The sequence below is a fragment of the Gouania willdenowi genome, chromosome 3, assembly GCF_900634775.1.
Source record: "Gouania willdenowi chromosome 3, fGouWil2.1, whole genome shotgun sequence".
Classification (NCBI taxonomy): Eukaryota; Metazoa; Chordata; class Actinopteri; order Blenniiformes; family Gobiesocidae; genus Gouania; species Gouania willdenowi.
In genome coordinates, this window is record NC_041046.1 from 41,014,995 (window position 1) to 41,033,674 (window position 18,680).

At 37.6% G+C, this 18,680-nt stretch overlaps 1 protein-coding gene across 1 annotated transcript in view; it reads left to right on the plus strand.

Annotated features, from left to right (window-relative positions):
* The first annotated feature begins 1,357 nt into the window (after positions 1-1,357).
* LOC114460871 (protein kinase C-binding protein NELL1-like) overlaps positions 1,358-18,680 on the plus strand; it is a 376,823-nt gene continuing 359,500 nt past the window's right edge. The window contains exons 1-2 of the mRNA XM_028442750.1: positions 1,358-1,479; positions 1,824-1,952. Coding sequence (XP_028298551.1) covers positions 1,425-1,479; positions 1,824-1,952 — 184 coding nt within the window. The 5' untranslated portion in view covers positions 1,358-1,424. The remainder of the gene's footprint in view (positions 1,480-1,823; positions 1,953-18,680) is intronic.

Here is an 18,680-nt window from a genome sequence, read left to right on the forward strand (position 1 = left end):
AAAAATAAGAAAACTAAACATAACCTTCCTTTGCCCGCCACTGTATTAATGCTTAGATTGGTGATTATTCTAAATCATATTTTTATGGTTCCCATTGTGATAAAAGTTGCTCTCTTTTCTTATTGAGTTTCTTTTGGAAAAACATTTTCCCACCTCTAAAAAAAGAAAAATATATGAAATTACAAAAGACTCTAAATGCAAAAATAAATACACAAAATGAGAGAAATATAATGAAAGTGACAACAAAATTATGGATAGACCAATAATATTTTAGCCTTAGCCGATGACCGATACGGACTGCCAATTTTCTTGAGCTGATATTTGGAGCCGATGCTACTTTTTTCTTATTTACATCATAAATATTACACAATGATGATAACGAACGGTACCAGTCTCAATTTTTAAGAAAGTAACATTTATTGAAATTAACAAAGGTGAAAAATATTTAACAAATATTAAAAACAGGTGATGTAGAACAAGAACAAGTAATAAATATTTAACAAATATTAAAAACAGGTGATGTAGAACAAGAACAAGTAATAAATATTTAACAAATATTAAAAACAGGTGATGTAGAACAAGAACAAGTAATAAATATTTAACAAATATTAAAAACAGGTGATGTAGAACAAGAACAAGTAATAAATATTTAACAAATATTACAAACAGGTGATGTAGAACAAGAACAAGTAAAAAATATTTCTGTAAATAATGTGGATCAGCGAACGCAGCAGCCTGCATCGACCGATTCCGATACACGTAAAAAAAATCTGCTGATAATATCGGCCGGCCAATGTATCGATCTATCACTACACAAAATGTACACAAAACAAATCCAAAAACACAAAATGACAACACATATATAAAACATGAGAGTGAAATTAACAAGTGAGATAAAAAAATTAAAATAATTGTACAAATTGACAAGTGAAATGAAACCAAAAAACCTTCCTTTCCCCCCACACTATTAATGCTTAGATTGTTCATTATTCTAAATCATATTTTTGTGCCATATACTGTAATAAAAGTTACCCATCTCTTTGTTATTGAGTTTCTTTTGGAAAACCCTTTTCCCACCTCTAAAAGTGGAAATTCCTTCATAGGGGTCATTGAAAATACGATTATCGGATAAAATGTTTATTTCCTAACTTCCTGCCCTTGTTATTCTCTACACTGGGCTAATGCTGCTGCTGTGGCTTTTAGATACAATGCAGTGTATGATCAGATCGTTTGCAGACGTTAAATGAAGTGCTTTTTAAAAGAGGAACCCCCCTCCCTGCTCTTCTCGCTGTGGACCATTCCTCCTCCAGGCTGCTGACAGCGGTGCGCAGCGCAGCGTCGGGGACAGAGCACACCACAGCGGCGTGGAGCGGGTACGCAGCGGCTACGACTCTCGGACTCTGTACAGCGCATCTCCCGCACACATGGATATTTACGTGGCTCTGTTTCCTTTTTTCTTTTTCTTTTTTACCAACCCGTGTAAGTACGAGCTGCAGCGTGGCACATTTCCCAGTGACATGATGAGCTTTTCATGAGGCTTTGTGCGCCTTGTCCCGTCATTTCATCATGCGTAGTTGTTGAACTGGAAAACGGGAGATTCTTCCAAGTTCTCGCTCTGTTTCAAAGTGATCACTATTAAAAGTGATGAGACCTTTTTGCACCAACGTGAGAGTTTAAACTACTGGTAGTGTTTTGTTCCAGCACACCTGGACAAAAGCGGCGTCTGCAGCATGTGTAACATCCTCATCCTCATCCTCAGCAGGTGGGACTCACACTACATTTCTCTCTCTAATGTCCACCTTTTCTCTCATTTTTTTTCCCAGTTTTGACTCTCGGTTCGGATCAAGACTATCAGATTGATATCATCAATGAACTGGACCTGGCAAATGCCACCTATGGAATTACCCAAGTGGCAGGACTCCACAATAACAGCAAAGCCTTTCTGTTCCGAGGTAATGTTAATGTTCTCTCTACATTATCATGAGCTTCATCAAGTTAAGAAAAAACAATTGTGGTAGGGCTGGGTGGTATGGACTGCAATTCATATCTCGATATTTTATTTAATGTTTTCTGAAAATGACGATATTTGAAATAGATCTCGATAATTTTGACTCAATACATTCATACCAGAAAGACATTTCTGGGTAAAATTTGCATAAATTAACAAATAGTTGCACAAAGTGTGCCTCTTTTGGCTTTTTCTCCTCTCAGGGACAGCACGTGTGAGTGAGTTCTGCAGTGTGGCTTGTTTAGGGTTCGGATCCATCCAACTGTGCTTTTCATGCTGTTCTGAGAAGTAATGATTTTGTAAATCGTCTAAACAGAAATCACGTTATATCTTGAATCTTGACATATTGCCCAGGTCTGTATTGTGGTTGTTTAGTACATTTTGTGGACACACACTCTCACACGCACTCATACTCTCTGTATAATGACACAGTGAGCATAAAAACCATGTCTTCATATCTTCATACTTCTTCTCTGGTGCCATCATCTTAGCAGGGAGGCTGAGACACCCCTCCCTCCGCCCCCCAGGGAGCCAATTCTGTCATAATTACTACGTCCCAGGCAACTGATACATTTCACATATTCACGTTACATTTGCTGATGAAAAATGCTACACAGGCACATTTATTAACAAACAGCTGCACTATATGTGACACTTTTGTCTTTTTCTCCCATAGGGGACAGCATGTGTGAGTGAGTTCTCTTAGTGTGGCTTTTTTATGGGGTAGGTCGGGGTTAGGACGTACTCAGTGATCCATCTAACTGTGCAAAGTATCAAAAGCAGTGACACGTAAAACGAGTATTTTAATACTAAACAAGCTATAAAATCAAAATATACCAGCCTTTCTGAAACCGTGAGCTACTTCAAAGTTACTGAATAATGTGAAGGGCACACAGAAATACTGCTACAGTTTCTCAGGTTCACTTTCATTTAAAGGAAAGTTAATGAAAGAAGACTTTGCATCTACTGAAAAAGTTAGGAAATACTGAAGTTTCAATCTTGCAACACTTTTATTTCTCTTTAATTTATTCCATTGTTTCATTTTCAAATGAACATTTCATAGGAAGTCATCATGTTCCCATTATTCTAGCCACTAACTGCTCTTTTTCTAACCAAAACATGTTTTCACAATTTAACAACTATAAAACTCCACTTAATTTAAAAAAAAAAAAAAAAAAATGTATTTATGTATTTTTTTTTTTTTTTAGAAAAAAACCATCACAATCTAAACACCAAATCTGCAGCATCTTTAATGAAATTCTCTCTGAAATACTTGAACACATTTGTATCAATGTTTCAGTGAAAATAAACATTTAAAAGATGGTTAATTTAATGCAAAAGCTTATCAAGTGCAGCAGTGTTTGACTCTACTAACGCCAAAAAATAGAAAACTCAAATACATGTAGAATCTCGATACATTGCCCAGCCCTAGGTTGATGATCAAACCTGTGTTTTTGGGTTGCTGATGTTGATCTCATCTCTCATAATAAGCACCCAGCATGCATGTATTTACACTGTAGACCATAGGGTACTATAGACTGGAACCTTTAATGCTAAGATGGAGCAATGCTACCCACTGCTTTAATGAGCTACCCATGGTGACCAGTGATTATCATTATATTACAAAATCATAATTAAAACCAAGGATTTTGCTTCATGGTTCGCCTCTAGGTTTTTTTTTTGTGTATTGCAGGATTCACCTCAAATCTGTCAGTTTCTATCAGATGCTGAATATGAGGATAGTCAATGTACACATGGGTAACAATGAGATGCATGTAAAAAAGAGACAATTTATTCCTTCCTTGGGTGAAGTTGTGAAAAATCTGCCTATAAAAGTTTTTCCCATCCTCCAAACATTGTTTATCATTCCTCTACCTCAACATGAATATAATGCAGTGTATTTTACAGCCTTTACTGTTGGTATTCAAAGATGCTGCATGGGCTCAAACACCATGAGCTCTGAGCTCCAATTGTGCAGCAGCGTGAGAACGGTTTGTGCATCCGTGCCCGTGCACGGTGCTGTGCACGCTTTAGTTTGGTGTTGGTGGAGTGCTTTGCTCTGTGTGTCGCTGACAGCTTTAGCTCACTCTGCCAAGGTGACGCTGTCCAAGACTCAGGGCTACGGGCCATACAGGGGGTGCTGTCTCACTCCTTCCTTTCTTCATACACACACACAGGCACACACACACACACACACACACACACACTAATGGGAAATCAGCCGCACTTGTAGATGCTGTGCTAAACATACAAAGAGCTGAAATAAAGGGTGGTAAACCAGTTGCTTCCCTAAATCCTTTAGTGACTAAGATTGCAGCAATAATTAGTGCACAAGCAGAACTGGTGCAGACCCCCCTATTAAAATGAGCGTTTTGCTCATTTAATGTGGAGACGTCAGTGCGCACAAGCACACTGACATTTGAGGAAGTTAAAGTTGAGGCAGATGGACTTCTGTCTGCTGCACAAACATTTAGTAATGTAGAAAACTAAATAAACAATGTTTTTTTTTCTTTATTTTATCTTTTAAACAACAACTTCGATTTTTTTTCCCCCTCATTTAATGTGGGTGCTCCGTCTGGTCCTGTAATTTTGCTCTGATCAGTGCATGCAAAAAAGGCAGATTAGGACAGAAACCGTCCTATTGATCATAGTTAATGCAACTACACAGTCTGTCAATCAGTCTGCATTCATTGAAGATGTTTTACTGACCATCATCCAGCGCAGGTCTGAGCAGCGCTGTGTCACGCACACTCCCATATGTCACCATCAGTGATAATCCAGAAATTACGCATCTGATCTGCTAATTCTGGCCTGACATCAACACGACACAAGACATTGAGGGTCTAAACAAGGTGAGAAAGGAGCTCTGTGAAGCACACACATGCACACACACATGCACACACACAATATCGGTTCGGGATATCCGTATTGGTTAATTTAGAATGAAACGATTCAGTGACTTGAATAATTCAACTAGTGTGAGTGAAATAAATCTTTGAATACTGTACAGTGCATTTGAGGTTTTGTACATTCTAGGGCTGGGCGATATTTCCTTAAAAAAAAAAAAATCTGATTTTTTTTTTTAAAGAAAAATTTGATTTTCGATTCGATTTTTTTTTTTTTTTAATGCGCTTAAAAATGACTGCAGACATCAGATATACACAGATAAAAGTGCAAATTTATTGCTGTGATTGTCCTTTAGAGTTAAAATACGTAGAACAATCCCAAAATAAAAAGTAAATGAGTCTGTCATTCAACAATTTCAAGCTTTAACCCAGGTTTAAGTAAAAGTGCAACAGCAACTTCACAGTAGCTTCAATTTTCGGATAAAGAAATCAGATAACTACATATTTTATAACATTTAAACATTACAATTAAAAAAATAATAAACTCTTCCCTTAGTATCTCATAATAGTGCGAATAAAAAAATTGCACACACATAGCCTACTTAAAGGGTAAACAATGTAAACAAAGTGGGGGCTGGCTCACATCGAAATGAGAAAAAGTACAAAAAAACTATGGTGGGAATTGAGAAACATTAAAATAGATAATAATAATTTAAAACTTGAATATAAATCATTACAAATTTGATTCATCGATTAAATCATTTTTTTTTGCCCAGCCCTAATACATTCCTAATGTTTTTGTAAGGGAATTGTCTAATAATTAATTTTGGACATAAACAAACAAGTTAGCAACATTTAATGTTGAATGTTTTCACATTTTATTTGAATTAAGTCCAACCAACATTTCAGTTTAAATTAACAGGATGTTAACTTTCCTGCTCTCATTTTCAATACTCAGTATTGAATATCAATTGATTGATTGATCTGATGATGTATCGTTACACCCTTACTGCCGTCATGTGATAAAAGTGTGGGGAAAAATTTGAGCCCTAGCAAATAAGGTGGACTTTCATTGAATTTATGTATTTTTTTTCTCTTTCTGCTGTTCACACTTTTTTTACGAGAGCTGCTATTTTTTTTAATTTTGTTGTGCTTCTAAAAGGATTCTGATTCTGAATTGGTGGTATTTTTACACAATTTCTGTCATTTCAACTTTATCCTGCGGGCCGAATTTGATGCTCTAAACGGCCGGATTTGGCCACCCGACCTTGAGTTTGACACTGGTCTTATGGCAATGCTATACAATGCAGTGCATGCTTTGAACAAATGAAGGAGTTGATTTTCTGCTATAAACATATGATGATAAAATGCTGCCACTGTGGCTGATTGGGTCAGTGATTATTCATTAGGATTGATGTATGCTGTGTGTAATCATGTTGCTTCCTGACGTTGATGGTGTTTTTCTATCTTTTGATTGTGTGATTTTTGTAGTGGAGCTATTGTATAGCTTTGCTAATGTGTGAGCAGCACAGAGCTATATTCCACATTACAAAGAGTTTAATGTCACTCAACCCAGTTATGCATCATTGCCAATAGATATGAGTGAAGGTCGGTTACATGATGGGACACAACCTGTCTCTCTGTCGTGACCATGACACTCGCTTTTGCAATTTTTTGATCTCAGATATGCACTTCTTAGATAATGATGGTTTTTTTTTTGCAGTTTCTGGTCAAAAGGTTTAGTAACACTTTACTTGGTTTTATACATATTCCAGTGGAAAAGACTTTCTTGCGACGTAATATCGCGATATATTGCCGAGTCAATGTTTTTCAACACCCCGAAATGATGTATGCAGTCATTTTTAAGTGCAGTGAAGAAAAAAAAATTGAAACTGGAATTTTTCTTTAAAAAGTATCAGAGATTTTTGCTTTTAGGCAAAATCACCCAGCCCTTTTTAATAAAAATGCACTTAGTATTAGTGGATTAAGCCTTAGGAAATCACGTTGGAGACACAGGAGGGAGTTCAGGACAACACGCTGATACACAAATGAAGCAGCATCTGAAATTATGGAAGGTTTCCTGATGATATGAAAAGGGGGCACACCTGACCTGATTTGACAAAATTATAAAGGGAGTTTATGGGACAAAAACGGTTAGGAAGCACTGATGTAAAGCAACAAGGATGATTTACGGAAACAAACCAACTAATTGTTGATACATTTGCACATTTGTTACGCTTTGCCTTTTTCTATCATCACTAATGCTTACATAGCTGGAAAGTCTTTGATGTATATGAAGGAAAGTCTTTGACCTAGTTTTGTTTCTACATCAGAGAACAGATTTTCAACCACATCAATTTGTCCCCACTTTCACCAAGTTTTGGTTTGGGTTTTATTTGAAGTATTTAGGGTGACTAGTTTCCACTTATTGGGCTTCCCTTCAATCAAATACAGACTGGTGCTGATGGAAATGTAAAAACGAGAAGCTGAAACTGCTTTACTGTCATCATGGCCATGCTCCATAGGGCCTCACATTTTCTGTGATCGCAGAAAAACAGAATTTACATTCTAAAACGGAGAACGCAATTTGACTCATTTATTATTATTCACTTTTTTTTTTTAGAACTTTTTATTTAGATTTTTTTCAGAACATAGAACATTATCAGAGACAAAGTCAATCCTTCCTTTTGTACCATTCACTGTGAAAGGTGTGAAACAATGTTCTGACCTTTCCTTTGCTGAAGCTCTGGTAGCTCAGGTGTTGGTCTCCATCTTTTAAAAGTTGTCGTTTTTCTCTGGCGCTGTTATCCTGCCTGTAGTGCTATCTCGCCCACTCGCAAGAGCGAGAGAGAACGTAGCAGCAGCGGTCACATGGGATCAATTCACTAATGTACAGTGAACTTACGTATAGCATTTAGCATAGCGCGGTTACATCCAAAGGCAGGGTAGAGAGCTGCCTTTAGACGTAAATGGTTGTCATCTTGGGGAACTGACTGCGCATGCGCAAACATGTAAAAACACGCTGTGGGAACGGAGGCAGAGCAGCCGTGTGCTTTTGGGAGGGGGCGTGGCCTCCTCCTGCCTTACAGTGGAGTGAGACGGCAGCCGTTCCAGGAAATAGCGCTGTTTAGTAATTTGGGCTATGAAACGCACAAAATGAGGACACTTTCAAACGTATATGTACTGTAGGCTATTGGAAATGGAAAAATAAATAATTTATAATTGTATTATAATTAAAACAAATAATGAAAATATCAATTCACCCTTGGGTAGGCACTGCCTACCTTGCCTACCCTGACGGCACGTCACTGCTAGTATAACACGCTATGTTTCTTCAGAAAATAGGTGAATGTCTCGAAAGTTTGACAAACGGAAAATTAGTTATGTCTAATTCTGACCATAGTCCCGTTCAAAATGTTTTGCTATGTGTAAAGGATCGACTAGTTATCATGTTAGAGCTTCACCTGAAACCTATAAAAGTTACTTATTTTGCAAAAAAGAATAATTAGGATCATGCGGGGGGAATTGAACTTTAGAAAGAGAACATTCCGGACTACTTTGAAAAGCATGTGCATCTCAGTTAGTGGGATATCCCTTTGAAACAGGCTTAATATTAAACCTCTTAGTTGTAACAATATAAAGGAAAGAAAGAAATCAAATGTGTCATTAATATGCGTTTCTTAAGTAGGAGGACATCACTTCCAAACCAGTGTAAACGTAAGCGTTAAATCCAGTTTTTATCTACAAGTGTCAGTTCAAGTCGAATGCATTCTATATCAGACAGCTACAAAGATTAACAATTCAGAATGGCACCTTTGGACCATCCAATCAGTATTTCCATGTTTAATTGCCACTTGCATGAACTAGGGATGTAACGATTAATCTTAAGGCAGTTAAAAATCGATTCATAGGTATCACGGTTCATATCGATTCTCTGAAAATTGAATCGCAGTACCTTTTTTAACAGCAGAGGGTGCTATATATTTATCCTTCTCTTCTCCAGTAGTGTAGGCGGCGGGCGGAATCTGCTACTGCTTTCTTTCTGGCCGCCTTCTACTCTTAAACATGTTCATAAATGATTCCTTACCCCTTTAGCACCGAAAAAATACTGTATTATTACGTAAATATCTGTCAAAGTCACGTTTTTCTATTAGCTCTGTCTGATAGCGCATAGCATCTTTTCTTCACTGCTAGAATATCTGCATGCCAACCGACCACTGGGTTACCAGCGCCCTCTGCTGGTCCAAACAAATATCTGACATAAATAAAGTGCGACGTCTGTTGTTTTTTTTAAAGTACAGCTGTTAATGCACAAAATACATTTTCAGTTGCACTTTTAAAAAGAAAAATAACTATTATGCAGTTTTGCATTGTTTACTATAGAACCAGAATTTAAATTAATAAGCTTCTTCTTCATTTGTATTATTCCTTTATTTATTTCATTCAAGATTTATTTTTAGTTAAATTGCATTGTTTTGAATAGTTTTTCAAGGGATTCTTTTGACAATGAAAAATAAAAGGAAAATAATACAGTATTTTCTATTTTCAGTCATCATTTGTCTGCTCTCCCATTTTGTAAAATAAATCGTGAGGGAATCGTATCGTGAATCGAATCGTATCGGGAGTTGAGCGAATCGTTTCATCCCTAGCATGAACATAAACTCTAGCCGGTGTTTCCATTACAGATTTGCGCAAAATAAAAGCGATGTTTCTAAATGTCAACAAAGTATAATTGCGTTTTGAATAAGTTTCAGATGCAACTTTTTCACTTCCGATATGATATCGATACATATTTTTATTACTTATTTTGTAGTGTGGAATGTTAGAAAAGGCTTGATCAAGTGATGTTAATCAGAGAACAATAGTCAACAATTCAAGTTCACTTCAGTTATTTTTTACTGTCAGTATACGGTGGGAACAAATGAGGGCGGGGACAAAAACTTATCAGAGCGCATATATTGAATCGAGACACTCCTCGTTTCCATTGAACGTTGTTTTGGGCAGGAGCCTCATAACTCCTGTGAAATCTCATTCCGCGAGACTTTGCTGCTAGAAGACAGACGCTCCAAACATCTTTATCACACTCTGTATTCCTTACAAATGTCCCGGTCTCCTCTTCTGTTTACATGTGAGAAGTAGTCATGTGACCAGGTACGTCACATTTTGTGATGTGTATTTGAGAAAAACGTGTTTCCATAGCGCTTTTACGACACATTTCAATATCGAAGCGTCTGAAATTCCTTCTCATGAAAAAGTACAAACTTTTTTTGTGATATTTGAGTGTTTTTTCGAAATTCAGGTGTTTCCGTTGCCATTTTTTATTGCGTTATTTAGAATTTGCTTATTTCCAAGGGTAATGGAAACACAGCTTCAGAGTTCAAATTTTAGAAAACCACTCACAGCTTTATGACGTTAACACACTTAAGTAACACAATTTATGCCCCTTGAGTCCAGACTTATACATCACACTGTATTTGGCTTTCATTTTTTTTTTCTTTGACAAAAAGCATTTTAGCATCTAGCATTCACATTGGTTCTTGTATGAAGCCTCGAACCTATAAATAACACCATGATTTGGCCTGGCCTGGTTCATGCTAACTGTACACAAGCAGGAAATCACCATGAAATGTACATTTTGCAACATTCAGTTGAAAACATTTGAGCCTAAAAACACAACAAGCCACATTTACTGCCTTTTCTATGCTCAGTTGAGGCTTATTTATTATTAAATAAATCTATACATGCTCAGTGACGCTGAACATACATCTCTCTGATATGCAGTGAACCCATGGCCTTCTTGCTGTGAGGCAACGTCGCTCACCACTATATCAGATTGACCCCTCTTTTAACCTTCCCCTCCATTGTAGAAGGAATTGGTTTGAAAAAAAAACAAAAAACAACTCAATCACCTCAAAATCACCTTTTTATGAAGTAGTTTCAGCCACTTCTGTTGAAATTATGGTGAACTTGTCTTTTGAAGAAAAAAACCCCACTTTGTAAGAGTGAAATAGATGTTTTGAACAACGAAATAGCAAACGATGAAATCCTTCATTTTCAAGCAGACAAATTGATTGGCTCCAATCTGCTGTGTCCTTCAAAACCCTGAAAAACTGATGGCAGAATAAATAAATAAATAAATAAAGCCGAGCTTCAGTAAATCTAGATGCACCAGGATTAAAAAGAAACTTAAAACATGACAAACATACGGTAAAATAGCAGATGTTGGCAAATGTCACTCTACGATCTTTTTTAGTGGTACCAGATTAAGTTTTCTTTAATGCGGACAAAAACTGTTTAGAACATTTTAAGAAAAAGATGAATGACGGGTTTGTTTTTCCCATTCACAGCAATGATTGTGATATTTACTAATACATCACTTCATACAAGGGCCACATTATCAACATTGTGAATAATGACAAATCTGAGCTTTAATACAGGAAAAAAAAATGAAGGTTTATGTGTGTTATTCTAGTCATTTTGTATATTTTTCTCGTGTTGCAGTTTTGTTTGTTTTTGCAGTCGTTTTGCGTCTTTCTTTTATTGTTGTTTTGTATATTTTTCCCTCTTTTTGTGTGTTGTTTTCTGGGTTTTTTTTTTAATCTTTGTGATTGTTTTTGTTGTCATGTGTTTTTTTTGAGTCCTTTTGTGTATTTTTTTATTTTTTAATTTTGTGTTTTGCAAGTCATTTTGTGCATTTATGCATTGTCACATTGGGTTTTTGAGTCATTTTTGTGTATTTTTCTTATTATTTTGTGCGGTTTAGGATTAATTTAGCATGTTTTTCTCATTTTGTTTGTTGTTTTATGGGTTTAGAAGATTCATTAAACTTTGATTTGATTTGTAATTTTTACACGAGAACTCTGTAGTGCATGTGTTCATGTGTGCAGCAGTCTCCGTGTGGCTGCTGTAAGTGACACTGTGTTGTTGCTGCTGCTGCTGAGGTGTGTGCACATAGAGAGAGAGAAGCACTGCAGTAACATGCTTTTAACAGTGCATGTTATATTACTGTGATGTTGCTGTCAGACTAATGTTAGCTTGTTAGCTCCTCTGAGGGAGGGACTTTGGAAAGTTTGGAGGCAGGGCAAGAGAGCAGCGGGGAAGGCGGGGGAGAGAGGGATCTGAGAGTTGCGGACTGCACCTTTAGGTTAGTTTTTGGTTATTTTGTGTTTTTTTGTATTAATTTTTAAAATACGTTTCTATAATATTGTCGTTGTCTAGTGTGTTTTGCAATTAATTTAGTGAATTATTGGTCATGCTGCTTTTGGAATCATTTTTGTGCATTTTTGGTGATGTAATGTTTGGTTTTGGTGCAATTGTGTACAATTAAGTTGCACACATTCAGCATCATCTTGATTTTGGGACATTATCCTCTAATAACACTGAATTACAATAAGCTGAAAGCACATTATGCATTTTTGACCAAATTAAGCCAAAAATAACTTGCACTGCATTTTTAACTAATAACTGAAAATTAGATGTTTTATATGGCACACATATGGTCTCTCACAGCACTGCATGGTGCCATGCTGGATGTAAGTGAAATGTATCAATAAATAAAGTGTTTGAGACGTAACCTTCAGAATGCAAATGTTAGCCGTGGAGAGTTGTCGCAGTCTGAGCCACGTTGTTGTTATCATCAGTAAGACATCACAGGTGTTAGGATGGAAATAACGGCAACATTACTTGTCAAGCGTGGTTGTGGTTTGTGGAGCATAAAGACTTTGCTAGCACTAAATGGTGCTGCAGTGTTTGTTTGACTTCTGCTCTTTGGTGATAAAATGTATTTGCTTGCGTGAAGTGGTTTTGGCCTTGTTCACATAAAACCAATGAATAGTTTTCTGCCCTGAAAGATTGGATCAGAACGTCTACTTGTGGCTTTTATTGAAAACGAAGCTTGAAGCTAAATGATTAGCACACGTGTGGCATCATGTGTATGTTTTGGTCATTGGATTTTACGTTCAGAAAAGGATATTAAAAACAAAAAAATTGTGGTTATTTGATTTTCATTTTAAAGTTAAAAATTACAATTGAAATTTAAGGCATTTTTGTTTTTCAGGATAGAGAAGAGATAAACAAATTTCTATTTTCAAAAAATAATAATTCAGCCGATGGGCAATATCTAAAGCCGATATTTGAGGCTGATATACTTTTTTTTTTTAAAGCACATTGATTATAAACGTTATACAATTGAAACACTCATATAATATAAATGTTTATATTAGAAATTAAATTAAATACACCAATAAAACTCAACATTTATTGAACTTTAAATATACCCGTACACAACCAAATAAAACTAAAATCCTTAACCTATTAAGGATATAATAGGAGAAGGATATTTGATCAGGCACTATTATATTATATCTTTATCTAGAGATGTAACGATTAATCGTAAGGCAGTTAAAAATCGATTCATAGGTATCACGGTTGATATCGATTTTCTGAAAATTGAATCGCAGTACTTTTTTTAACCAGTACTTTTTTTATCCACAAGTGTAGGCGGCGGGCGGAGTCTGCTAATACTTTCTTTCTGGCTGCCTTCTACTCTTAAATATGTTAATAAATGATTCATTGCCCCTTTAGCACCGAAAGAATATCTGTAATATTTCTTGAATATCTGTAAAAGTCACGTTTTTCTATTAGCTCTGTCTGCTAGCATAGCTTCTCTTCTTCACTGCAAGATATCTGCATGCCAACCGACCACTGGGTTACCAGCGCCCTCTGCTGGTCCAAACAAATATGACGTAAATCAGTGTAATCACGGTTTTTTTTTTTTTAAGTCCAATTGTTAAGGCACAAAATACATTTTCAGTTGCACTTTTAAAAAGAAAAAGAACTATTATGCAGTTTTGCATTGTTTATTATAGAACCAGAATTTAAATTAATAGGCTTCATTTTCATTTCTATTATTCCTTTATTTATTTCATTCAAGATTTATTTTTAGTTAAATTGCATTGTTTTGAATAGTTTATCAAGGGATTCTTTTGACAATTAAAAGCCTGATTTGAAGACGAGCTTTGGATTAAAACTCCTGTGCTCGGCCCGCCCTGTTATGTGGGATCCACAGTAATATTGGGACTGTTATTGTCACGCTCCCCTCAACTCATTAATTTAATATTTTCCTATAGTTTTATTTAGTTGTTTGTTTTTGTTTAGATTATGAGGCACACTGTTTTTATTGGACTGTGATTATGGGTTAGAAAGCTAAGGATGCACACAGGCAGCATCGTGGGCTGCTAAGTGGCTGCAGGGGTCCTCAAGTGAAGACATCCGAGCAAATTGATTATAGTATAGTATAGATGATGCGGCTGATGTATGTGTTTCTCGTTTATGCAGATTAGAAAGAGAGTTAAAATAACCCTTGCATGCCTGGAAGTCCCTTTTGTGTCTAAGTGTGCAACAGTTATTACAACGGTACCGATAAAAAAAGCAAAACCAACAGAAAAGCCCCCTATGCTGTGATGTCGGCCCCTATGTTGTGTTTCCACCAGCGTAGGGGCTGAAATCACAGCGTCGGGGGGGCGGCTACGCTTAACAGTGCTGTTGAAAACCCTTTAAACCATAAGGGGCATAAAAAACCAAACAAAAAATATTTTTTTGTTTGGTGGAATCCAATGGAAAATCCAATGACCAACAGATACACGGAGCGGTTAAACAGCATATCCCTGTTTTCCTGTCACGCCACCAACAGTCTTGGCAAAGCTGTGTCACTATGAATTTTCCTGCTCGTAGATTAGGTGGGACTTTAACCTCCATCAAGCTTTTCACTGACGGGTGTCCTTGTCGAGTCAGAGTTACTGAAGATAAATCAATATGGACTCGCGGTGGCACATATTTGTTCCAATAGAGATTTAATACATCAACTCGCCTGTGCTGATGGAGTTTGAATTGATAGCTGGTTGTGTTTGTATCTTCACAGGTGGTTTTGTTGACATATAATCAAAGCAAAAATGCCTTGAACTCATAGGTTTGTTTTTTTGTTTTTTTGCCAAGCGCACCCTTGGGTGGTCAAGCAGGGCGGAAGTCTAACAAGGCAGCTCCGTAAGTCCAGGTTCTTTTTCGTCCAAGCGTTTTTCACAGTGTGCATGTTCAGACTGGCCAAATATGCCAATCTTTGCTGCGCTCCAGTGAAGTGTTACGGTGCGTGTGTCAGGAAGAAGGTTTGGCTCCACTCAAACAGATAAGTGTGTTCCAGTGGCATAACAGCATGGTGATAGGCCCCGGGGCAAATATTTGTATTTGTGCCCCCACCCTAAACACGAGTACACACACAAACGCATGGTTGGACACACACAGGTACAGTGAGTGAAACATTCTTCTTACAAGATCTTAATCCATCTTTACTGTTTTTTCTTCATTAAATGCATCTTAAGACCACATTTTTCACAAATGTGTTTTTGTCAACTATCCAAAATCAATAAGAAAAAGAACAGGTGATGAGATGAAATATCCTTTATTCGTCCCACAAAGGGGAAATTTGCATTTCAGTTACGTCCCGTCCAAGATGCATGAAAAGACAATTTGATAAAAGACAGCACAAGCACATATAACATGGGAGGACAGGAGCAGGAGAACTGCGGGACGCCGCAAGGGCAGCGCCCCGTATCCTTAGATGAAAAATAGAAAAATAGAAAAATGGAGGAAAGGAGAGGGGAGAAAAGGCAGATCCTACACTATGTTCCGCTAGGGAAGCACAGTGCAGGACGAGGAAAAAAACTCCTCAGCGCATAAGCCCATGAAAACAATTACAACATAGCACGTATAGTGGGGGGGAGGATTGCAGCTGGCCGCTGGGGGGCCGGTGAACTATATTGTGTATATTATATAAAATCACATGTAGACTACCTTTCGTTGATTTTAAGGGTCACAAAAATTAGGGATCAACCCAGAAGGATTACAGACTGTAGGTTCACATATTTCACAAATATGAGGCTTAAATCCCACTTCAAAACAAACATAAGCTATACTCGCTCATTAAAAGCTCATCTTATGGCTATTATATAGTTTTTGATCTTGGCGTCAGGAGGCCTTGTAAAGTTCTACTCGTACAGTCGAATCAGTCGGGCTGAATAATCCCTGCAACAGGTCCAGCAGTCCGCTGAGTCTGACCTGTGAGGCTGCGTGGTGGGGAAGTATCTCCTTCTGGCCTCTCGGAGAAGCGGGACGCGGCGGTAGTGTCGATGATGCCTGCTTTTCAGTGGAGCTAAACAGCAAGCTACCGTGAGCCTGCGACGGGATGATAACTGTTGTCTAACTTGGTCATTTTAGCTTCACACTCATCCTATTCCTTTCTTTCCTTCTTCTTTTGTGTGCCACTTTTTTTTTCCTGCTTTGTTTTTTGCTGAATGAGTCATCGTGACTCATCATGACTGACAGGTATCAAGCTGATTGGACAAATGGCCATTTCCCCCACCCGTACCAGCCACTGTTACCTTACCAACCCGCCCCGAGTTATTCCATAGGGTTCCATTTGGACAGCGCTGCTATTTTATTTTTATTTTTTTCTCTCTATCTTCCTTCCTTCATGGGCCCCTTACGGTGCCTGCTGTGAGCTCAATGTGCCTCTGTTATTATAGCATTTTCCTATAAATGCAGTAAATGGGACAGGTGGCCCTTAAAGGAACAGGTGATGCTTTTTTTTGTTTTGCTGCTAGACATTTATGCACCATTTCCTTAGTTTTTTAGCGAAAGTAGAAAGAAGCTAAGGGGACTTGAGCATGGTTTCATTTTCTCCTACATCCACGTTGTTGCTATTTATACCTCCCTGCTTCTGACTGCAGAGCAGAGCCGGCTTGCATATGACACAGATATTAGATGGTGAGGCAAGTGAGAGAGTGGGGGGGGCAGACCTGAGCGGCTGTGGGCTGGTCACAATCCAAGCCAAGCTACCAATCCAATGTCTGCTTCTCGCACATCCAATGGAGGCCATTAAACCTTTTCATCTTTTATGTATGAGCTGCCTGACTGTCCTGGTGCTGGAGGAAGCCAGACATTAGTCCCACCTTCCAGGAACCCCCAGTGGAATTATTCCATCTGAATTATTCATCGTACACGAGTGCGATATCTTTTAAAGGGACGGACGTGTCGCTATTGCCCCCCTGATATCAAATTAAAAGCAGCACAGAGAAACACTGGCTGGATTTCTGGTTTTCTGAAACGTTGTCTCATGTGGCCACTCTAAAACAACCCAAATCCATATAATTGGTACACAACGCCCTGGTCCACTGACATGAGGATCAATAACACTTGTTTACTCCAATTGATCTTTTTTCTGCTATTGGAAGTCTGGCTCCTGCAGTTTTTTTGGCCTCATCTTATTGTTTCCTTTCATCTGTAGCTTGTTTAAACTATTGTGTGTGGGATTTGAAAACAGATATTCTATTGCTTAGAAATCAGATGATAAGTGTTCGTTTGTTCACTAGAAACCTCATCAGTTTGCAATAATCATCGACGTGTCTCATGTTTGGCTTCTTCACGTCCAGGAGTCTTTAACACAAAAAGTCTTAAAGAATAAAAACTACTAAAACAGGCTTCCTTAATAATCCAGGGCCTCTAATTTTCCATTTCAGGGTTTATTCCATTCCATTACCAAGTCACTTTACAGTTTCATCATCTTTTTCTGTTGGCAATGGCTATTCGTACGGTTGTCATATCAATATACCGACATTCTATCTGTACGCACCGCCCCTCATTGGCCAGTTTAAGTCATGTGACTATGACTAAACCTAACCCTAACCCTAAAAATTGTTGTGATGTAGGGTTATAACCTAACCCTAAGACGCTATGTAGGTGTACTTTGGTACACGTACCAATAGCACCGGGGGTTGTCCGTACGGCAACCGTACGAATAGACACTTTTTTTTCTGTTTAGAGGACTTTACTGGTTATTGGTTGATTTCACGTGATGTCATATTGCTGCATCGCAAGAGCGCTAAATTCAGATGGAGGGCAGGAAGTGAAGTAGCTTGAGAATCTGCCGTCTGAAATAATCAAAATGCCCATGTTTTGTGTAGTATACGGCTGCCCCAATCGTTCTAATCGAGAAAAGGAAAATAGATTTTAAAGAGTACAGAAGATTGTCGTTCACAAAGGTGAGAAATGTAAAAAGCTGGCAGAACAACGCTGTAAAAAGTAGATTTTAAACCTACGTCTGCGGTCGAGAGGATGCTGTAGCGACCACTTCATCAGAGGTATGTTAGCGAGCTAACTTTGTTTTTGTGGCTGTGTTTGTATAGCATTATGTTGTCGTTAAATGCTGATTTACTATATTATTATCCCCCGTCATAAAGTGTGAAGGGGGATATAGGTTTCAGCTCCGTCCGTCCATCCGTCTGAGTTAAATGGACAGCTTTTCTCAGAACCTGTTTAAGATAGGATAACCAAATTCGGTGTGTGGCTTCTGGGTATCAATACCTTGATGGAGTTCAAAAATGAGAAGTGCGCAAATGTTTTTTCCCGGTGTTATTGCCATTGTGCGTTTTTTTTTTTACTCTGTTCGAGGTACCTTCAAAGGGGACAGCTTTTCTTAGAAAGCGTTTAAGATAGTTAGTAATTTTATATTCTGATGTGATAATATTTTTTTATGTATACATCTAAGTTCTTAGATTTAGGACATTTAGGAAAAGGTTGTCAGTTATAATGAGAATCAATCTGGTGGGGGATGTTGATGACTGTCTTCTTGTTTCCTTTCTTTCTTTCACCCCTGCACACTGTACACATAAAGCTGAACGCCCAAATGCTATTTTACTACATGTCATAAAGTACCATTCAGTATTTAGTACTGTATATATGTATGTGACAAACAAACCTCTTGTATCCAACATATT